This window comes from Nelumbo lutea, chromosome 3, assembly GCF_056320005.1.
Source record: "Nelumbo lutea isolate HS-2025 chromosome 3, American lotus-T2T, whole genome shotgun sequence".
NCBI classification, from domain to species: domain Eukaryota; kingdom Viridiplantae; phylum Streptophyta; class Magnoliopsida; order Proteales; family Nelumbonaceae; genus Nelumbo; species Nelumbo lutea.
Window position 1 is genome coordinate 12,650,486 of NC_142686.1, and position 8,288 is coordinate 12,658,773.

General features: G+C 35.8%; 1 protein-coding gene across 6 annotated transcripts; it reads left to right on the plus strand.

The window, feature by feature from the left end:
• Positions 1-166: 166 nt before the first annotated feature.
• On the plus strand, positions 167-8,288 carry LOC148863002 (RUN/FYVE domain protein). 6 transcript variants are annotated; one of them, XR_016109545.1, is made up of 15 exons: positions 167-397; positions 508-552; positions 649-747; positions 901-1,011; positions 1,737-1,911; positions 2,063-2,119; positions 2,390-2,526; positions 2,634-2,693; positions 2,792-2,869; positions 3,458-3,581; positions 3,862-3,939; positions 5,379-5,448; positions 7,209-7,282; positions 7,419-7,502; positions 7,872-8,288. XR_016109545.1 is itself a non-coding variant. In XM_088976186.1 (14 exons), the coding sequence occupies exons 1-14, from the start codon at positions 248-250 to the stop codon at positions 7,899-7,901; spliced, it is 1,293 nt and encodes a 430-aa protein (XP_088832312.1). In that variant the 5' UTR covers positions 167-247; the 3' UTR covers positions 7,902-8,288. The 6 variants fall into 6 exon arrangements, 4 of the variants coding, with proteins under 4 accessions (XP_088832312.1, XP_088832311.1, XP_088832313.1 ...); XR_016109546.1 differs by having other exon boundaries at positions 3,458-3,530; XM_088976186.1 differs by lacking the exon at positions 5,379-5,448 and having other exon boundaries at positions 658-747.

Genomic DNA, 8,288 nt, shown 5'->3' on the forward strand with positions numbered 1-8,288 from the left:
CAGTCGACACGCTAGCGTTACGGTTTTAGCTTTCTTTCAACGTCATTGCCAGATTTTGAGATTTATTTATGAGAAAATTATTGACATAGACCCTTTTAAAAATAAGCTAAATACAATGACTATTCCACGTGTCATCGTAGAGAAGAGAAATATGACCATTCCCCAAAGCCCAAACCCACACGCCCTAACTCTAGTGAAGGCGGGCTTCAACCTGCCAATATGAGGTTGAGGTCTTGAGCATTTAGCAATGGAGCAGCCGAAAGCCCGAAAATATTCATCCACTTTAAGAGTTAGTAATAGTAAAGTAAGGAAATTTGGAGGGAAAATGGAGCTTCTTACACTATCCAAGTTCAAACTTCAGCTTCGAGCCTTGGTTACTGAGGTGCGAGACCTCAGAGTAAGCATTTAACATCTTCTCTCTCGTTCTCTTTCTGTTCCCTTCCTCTACTGAATTCTCCTTTCTCATCTCTCATCTCTGTGCGCGTGTGCGTGTGTGTGAAATTACAGGAAAGGGAGCATCAAAGCACGGAACAACTGCAACTTGTGATTCAAGTTTACATTCATCCCTTTACCTTCTGCCGTTCTTTTTTTTTTTTTTTTTTGAATTTTTTGTATTTCCGTCTTTATAACATTGATGATTGGATTTAGAGACAAAAGCGATCCGAGGAAGAATTTAGTAGAAAGTTACAACAATTACAAGCAGAGCTAGATTCGTCGATTGAATTGCAGCAAAAGCTTGAACGGAAGGTCAGTGAAAGACCGTCCATCATAAGCTCTCAGTGATACTTTGCTTTGCTGAAATTCCTGTTCGAGCAATACGGATAGGTTCTTTAAGCTTTTCCATTGTGATATTTGTATTGCCTATTATTAATTAAAACTTAAAACTTTGTTTATTTTCAGATAAGGTGCCTTCAGGATGACAATGCCTTATTGGAAAACAAGCAGAGGGACTTGAAGGGAACCATAGATAGCTTGCTTCAGTCAAGGGAGAGTTTCGTAAGCATCTATGAGGTTCGCGATGGTTCAACATTCTTCTTCTTCTTCTTCTTATTGTCTATGTGTGTGGCCATCATCATCGTCGTTATCATTTACCTTTTCTACACTTCCTTAACTTTGAAATAATCTGCATCTCTATTTCAAAAATTTGTCTAGGTTGCAGGAAACATTAGTAGCACAGCCATACGAGTGAAACAAAAGCAGTTTGAACAGTTCATAATTTGTAAAATTAATTTAGAAAGGTTCAGGACATATTTAATATATGGATCACGCTATTCTTTGCTTGTGTTTCTGAACTTCTCAGCTTCATAGTGTTGTTTTGATCCCCAAAAATTATGTCTGGACATGCTCCCTAGTTGCCAGTAAAAAAAGGAAAAAAAGAAATTAATTTATGCACCAAGAGTTCATTGTACCATTAGCTACTCACATGCATCATCCCAAGGGATATCTCTTGTTACTCATGGTGTCATGGAAAGAATCCAGATTTGGCTGCCACCTATTCAAATCCTACCCACCAAGGGATTCCATGTCTTGTCAGTTTACTTTTTGTTCCTTAAATTTGGGATGTAATCCTTTTCTAGTTCTATAAGTTCTGCTCTGTTCTACTAAAAGAGCACCATGCCAGTTTACCAGTTTGTGTTGTTGAATACTATTATGTAAGGCCTGGGTTTATTAAGAATCTTACTCCTGGCTTCTAAATGAAATGATATGCCATTCACCCATATTATATTGTTTTCCAGGATTCTACTTGTGAAATGAGACGGTCAATAGAATTGAAAGAAAGAAAGCTTTCTTTTCTTTCAGAAAAACTATGTGCCCACTTCTTATTATTTGAATCAATAGAAAAGGAAGCTGCTTCTGTCAGGCAACTAGTGGATAACGTGCATCAGCTTGTGAGTGAAAAAGAGGATGTAGGCATGTACTTTCCAAACTATTACTGTTTACACATGCATGCTTATTTATTTTCTTATGAGAACTTCAGTGATATTGAGCTTCTTGATGGTTACACCTTTTCATATTTTCTTTCTGATACTGTCATTTAATTCTTAACTCCCTACTTTTCTAGTGGCTGGATTAAAGGTGAAACTTGAACAGGTTTCAGCATTAGACAAAGAATTTATTGGTATGCTCAAGTCCTTATTAAAATGTTTATGGTATTGCATTTTAGTTTAGACTGCAGAATACTATGCAGGACCATGCTATTCTATTATTTTAGTGCTTTTGTGTTTCTCTATTAAAACTAATAATTATACATATTAAATATCTTCAAATGTTTGATTTTTTTTAATAATTCTTATAAACCATCGTTTCAAGTTCAAACCAGAACAAAATTTACAAGACTTCTGGATCTAACAGATGCAACTTAGTACTAACATTTAATGTAATTTTGCAGACAAGATTTGTTTCCTGGAAAATAGGCTGAAAAATGTCCAGGATGAACTGCAGAGAAAGGATATGGTAATTATAGAACTTGAACGACAGCTTGAGGCAGCAAAAACTAGTAATACCTGCCAGCCACAAATTGGCGAGATATCCATACAACCATTAATGAATATATATGCAGGGTATTGTTTCTTAAGAGTCAACTGCGGGTCAGGTGATGTTATTACCATTTGTTTTGTTTTAACTGGTACCACCTTCAGAAAACTCTGTCAATAAAGGAAGACATCATAGAAAATTTACTTGCGGAGAAAAAGGTTTGATTTTATGATTGTGATTTTGGCTTTAAGCCTCTAGCCTCTCCTTTTAATTAAGTCTGATATTGAAGTTCTGATGAAAATTTTGTTATGATCAGGCATTGTATTTTGAAGTGCGGAACATGGAGATGATTTTACAGAAGATTCAGGATGCAGTTACGTGTATGAATGCAGAGGTCTGGGGGAGGCTGTTTGATTTTGACTGTTAACTAAAATATTTGTATATTCTAAGACCTTCATGGGTTATTCATCCTCAAAGAAAATTTCAATTAGACAACAAATTCTTAAAACCTCTAAGAAAATTGAAGCACCTTAACAGATAAACTGCAAAGATGTCTATGTCATGTCTGTTTTAAGGGAACTTCAGTCCACAATTTGATGGATCCCACCCAGGAATCTTGTAGACAGAAGTCAGTTCAAATAAGATCATCGCTAACCTCAATGAGTTGTATCATTCATATGGATATGATCTTTCGATGGTGTCCCTTTTCAGCATGGAAGATCTCCTTGGCATTAAACACCTAATTATATTCCATATCCTTGTATAAGCATTACCTGTACAAACCTTTCTGCCACTAATATATGGTTTTCATAGTCATTATCTTCTTGATGTTTTTCCTTGACAAGTACCTTGGATCTCCTCAAAGTTTCATCCTTTTAAACATCTGTAGTTTTTTTCCATGTGTATTTCTGTAACTACTTTCTCTGTAATTTACTAATGTGCATTACTTTTATGCATAACATACAATTAGATTTGATGCCAGGATAAAAAAGTTTTTTGCTCAGTGCTGGAAGACCAAGAAGAAAGTTCTACAATGAGCAAAAAGGAAGGTGATGGTATGTATTATCTGATGGGTGTTATCTTGGACATATCTTGGCTTAAATCAGGTTGGTTTGATGATCCTAACCACCATATGTATTATATATCATTGGTTGGTTAAGATTATTTAATCATAATAAGATTTCACATTAACTGATCTTGGTGAGGCACTCTAAATTGTGGTTCTCCACTCTCTTGCTAAGTGAGCTGTGAAGGGTACGGAGTAGGGCTGTAGTGTAACTTTCCACAGGTTTCTTTATATTTTGCCTATGTTTATTATTATTATTGTTATTATTATTACTATTATTATTATTATTATTATTATTTTATACTTTATTGGTGAGCCAGGATTGATTATAATGGTCCAAGAGAGTAGAAAAGATTCCCCATGTAAGGATCCTGGCAAAAGAGCTGTGGAAAATACAGGTCTATTCTGCCTCCTACTCCATAAATACATTCCTTATGAGATTGGTAGTTTAATGGTGATAGACTTGAGTGCATTATCCATCCATGTTTTTCATGTCTAATATATCATATTAGTTCATGATATTTATTTGCATTGCGACTTGGGGAGTTTGTCAAGTCAAAATATCTTAAAGTCCACATGCTGAAAGATTTTGAAGCAACAGCAATGAAACAAACATAAGATGAGTCAGAGCCTTATCCGGTGCTGCATTAGGAAGAGCAATGCACCAAAACACAAAATCTTATTAGTTAGTCTGGTCAGAATCACACTAAGAATAGCATGTGGGAATGTACAATATGGTAAAATGCTTAGTTTTCTTTGAGGAAATGATATCACCAAAGTTCCTAAAAGTAACAAACTTATAAAGGGTGTACCCTGGATTGCCTTGGCACATGTCTTAAAGTGCACCTTGCTTGTACACCTAGATGTGCCAAGGCAAGCCTTTAAAACATTTCTCAGCCTTAAAGCAGGTTAGTTCCAGTCAATTCCTTCTCCATGCAAGTTTCACAACATTGAACATTTGCATGAGGCTATTTCCCATGCTTATTTCCCAGGTTAGTTCCAGTCAATTCCCTCTCCATGCAAGTTTCACAACATTGAACATTTGCATGAGGCTATTTCCCATGCTTATTCCATGAATTCAAACATTCATTATTTAATATCAACTCCTTGATCGAACTCTTCAGTGGTGATTGAACTGAATTTGAAGAAATTCAATTTCACTTTGTCTAGATTGCTAATAGAAAAAAATTATCCAGGAGGAATAGAAAGAAAGATACAAGTAGCCACCTGCACAGGAAAACAAGGGAAATACAAATTCCTCAAAATGATTGAATAGCATGAGAAAATTACAGCAATATCATTAGAGAAATAACAGCTAACCGAAGGGGGTATTCCTCCAATACAAATTACTCTTCCCAACCCCTTCCGTAGTAAGGTATAAGAAGGACCATTACCCAATGTTGGTTCAAGCTATCCGGGGTCTTGGGAGGGATGATCTGGACAAGGACATAGCCTTCCATTGTTTCTTGCATAAGTGACTGCTCTTGGACTAGTATTTTAAAATTGCAAGGGCCTTTGAGGCATATGCCTTCTGAAGCAAAGTTCAAATTTTCGAAAAATATATAAAAAAACATTAATACATAAAGAATGCAAACTTGAGTTTAATAAAATTAAGCATTTTAAGAAGCCTGTTGGCTCAATTTGAAATACATAAGAATAAATTTGAAGTGAATATGCGGAAGTAAAAGCAAACATATATGGATCATACCAAAGTCCTTTATCTTTTTAGCACTCAACAATTCAAGCATGCTAAATTTTCAATCTGTGTATTTATTGCTTAGTTGCATTACTTCAAGTGATTAATGTAATGTTAAACATCTAATATTCCTAATCCTAGGAGATTGGCCCTCTGCATTTGTCAAGGCTCCTTGAGGCATGCCCAATAAAGTCCATACGGGGGGTATGAGGTAGCATCCCGGATCTAACTTTTTGGACTATTATATATAAAGGAGTTGGTTTTGCGATTTTAGTTGCAGTTCATTCTATTTCAAGGTTTAGGAACAAATATTAGTTGTATCATTTTTGCTTATTTAGTGGAAGTTTTGTATTTAAGATGCCATTTGCTAGAACCAAACCTTTAGTTATTTGAAAGGTTTATTTTAAAAATTTTAGTAGACTATTACTAGTGTACAAACAGAAAGAAGAGGTAATTTAGAAGTTGATAAACCATTACAAGGATGTAAAACACATAAGAATCTACCAAAAAACAAAACTAAATAAAAAGGCATATTTAAAATTGTCATGCACCTTTTGAAAGGGCCTGTGCTTGAATTTAGGTGAAGTGCATATCTTAAAATTCATCTCACCTGTGTGCGTCTGAGCATGTCTTTTAAAACACTATCTCAGGCATTAACCCATGTTATCACACTTATCAGCCTGAGTTCATTTAAACAAGCTGTCCACTTTGGAAGCCAGGGCTTTTGGCCTTCCTGATGTTATGACCCAAAGATGAGGGGCTATCAGAACCATCCCACATCAACAATAACAACCTCGAAATGCCCCAAATCTCCACCTAAAAGAGGGCCATTACCCAATGTTGTTCCCAACTATCTTGGATTTGGGGAGAGGTGGAATGGATATGGACCTAACTTTTAGTATTTTTTGTATGAAGTGGCTGTTGCCAGACTCCAACCTGTGCTTTCACTCTTGTCAGCCCAACATTTTATCACTGAACCAAGGAATGCCCCTTATTCCTCAAATCTCCATCTGCTTATGCTAAAGAATACATGTTTCAACCATTCCTTGTAGTTGAATAAATAGGGTTTTCTTGTATACTTATAGGTTCTTAAGGCTCAAATTGTTTGCAGTGAAAATTTCATTTGTGCTGGTGTGTAAATGTATGGAAGAGAAAATAGGCCGAATAATAAACTTTTGGTTTATTATTGCTTCAGGTTTGACTGTGTTATTTGTTTGTGAGAAGTAAAAAAAAAAGAAAGATGATGTCATCCCTGCCTTATATGAAAGAGAATGGAGGTAGGAGCAGGGTTATTTATTTGGAGGGAAGTAAGAAGCAAGATGATGTGGTCCCCACTTTAAATGAGAGAAGTGATGTAGGAGGAAGGTGGTGCAAATTTTGCATTAGTTTATGCAAAAGCTGCACTGCCAGTGAGTGCAAATGCAATAAAAAAGTACAGAATTTATTTCAGTAAGGAGTGCAAATTATAGTTATAAACAAATTGATGCAAAACTGAACTGAGTGTAAAATTTGTATCCAGTTCAGATTTGTACTGGAAACAAACAGAGCCTATAAGGTTCAGTTTGGGAAGAGTGCAGATACAAGATTTTAAAATACTGTATACAAGGTTTTGCACTGAACATATTTGTATTTGTACTCTAATACTCTTCCCAAACTGAGCCTAAGGAATTTTGTTCCCTCAACTTATTGCTTCTTTATTTTGTTTCAAACCAAGCACAGCCTTGTGCAAATGACATCCTTAAAGATTAACCACATGTTGAACCTCCTTGCCAACAAAACTATGAGGTGTGATTGTGTTTTGGTATTTAAGGAGCCACCAACATAAATTTGTCCATTAATAGCATCATTGTTAAAGTGGACAGTGACCGGATGATATTATATATTATCTCATAAAATTTCATGGAGAGGTATTCCTGTATGTCATATCTTTCATTTTAACAGTTATGAGTTCTATCTTTGTTTTATATGCAGCTGTACTTTGTCATGAGCACAATTCAGTGGATAACTTGCACGAGAACTGTAACTTCGACTCCTGCATGTCAGAGGCAAGCATATCCCTTGCTCTTGCTTATAGTTGTAGGTAGATTCATTCTGCAGCAAAAAAAAAAAAAAGGCAGATTTATTTAAAACTGTTTGGTAACTGGGTGGAAGAGTAACATTCTCTACTTTCTGCATGGATAGGTTGTCTATTCTCCTCCACAGCCAGACTGCTCTGGTCCTCAGTCAGATGCTAAAGTCCTTAACATTTCTATAGCTGAAAAGAAGGTAGTATGATGTCACCCTCTACCCCTGCTTGTCTTTTGAAAGAATTTTAGTTTGTTTTTCTGTTACTGCCTTACTGGAACAACAGAAACATTTTGTTAGGGCTTTATCCGTTTACCAGATGCCATTTTGGTTTTGCTGCCTCTCCCACCCACCCACCAGAAAAAGGAAAAAAAGAAAAAGTATCATAATTTGGTACTTATATATAATTATTGCATTAAGAATTCTTCAAAGTTTGGGTGAGACTTGATTTTGAAGAATTTCTATTTAAAATTAAATGGTAAAACTACCACCCTTTAGAAAGCCCAGTTCATATTTCAGTGTTATCTTTGAGAAAACAAGCCTGAAGTAGATATTCATTTCATGGTTCAGAATAATTGCCTCCCACCGGTAAGCCAGTAAGATTGTGAGAGTACCATAGCTGAAGCAGAAGCAGAAGCAATGGAAAGAGCAAGGTTGTTATTATCAGAAGTTTTATTACTGGATGGTAAGCCTTGGTAGTAAGGACTTGAGAACCTTCTATTTGTTTTAAACAACATGGGTATCATGGTGTCTGGGCAACATATCTCCCTAGAATCCCTAATTGGATTTTCTGTAGTCCACCAGTTTTGTTACAGTTCCACTCCAGAGATCTTTCAAGGAATAGACAAGTACCTCCTTGCTCAGCTTGGATATCCAGGTCTTATCTATGTTAGTTTCGAGTTTATTTTCTTAAATAGAATGTAATAGCAAAACAAGGAATATAGTGATAAAAGGAAAAGCTGCACTTTGACTGTTCTGCGGACTAAA

Bases quoted from the DNA above. Each gene is read 5' to 3' on its own strand.
- LOC148863002 (XM_088976185.1), top strand. From the start codon at position 248: ATGGAGCAGCCGAAAGCCCGAAAATATTCATCCACTTTAAGAGTTAGT. The intron at 1,912-2,062 runs GCATGTACTTTC...CTACTTTTCTAG, and splicing joins GAGTGAAAAAGAGGATGTAG to TGGCTGGATTAAAGGTGAAA. The intron at 2,527-2,633 runs ATATCCATACAA...AACTGGTACCAC, and splicing joins GCCAGCCACAAATTGGCGAG to CTTCAGAAAACTCTGTCAAT.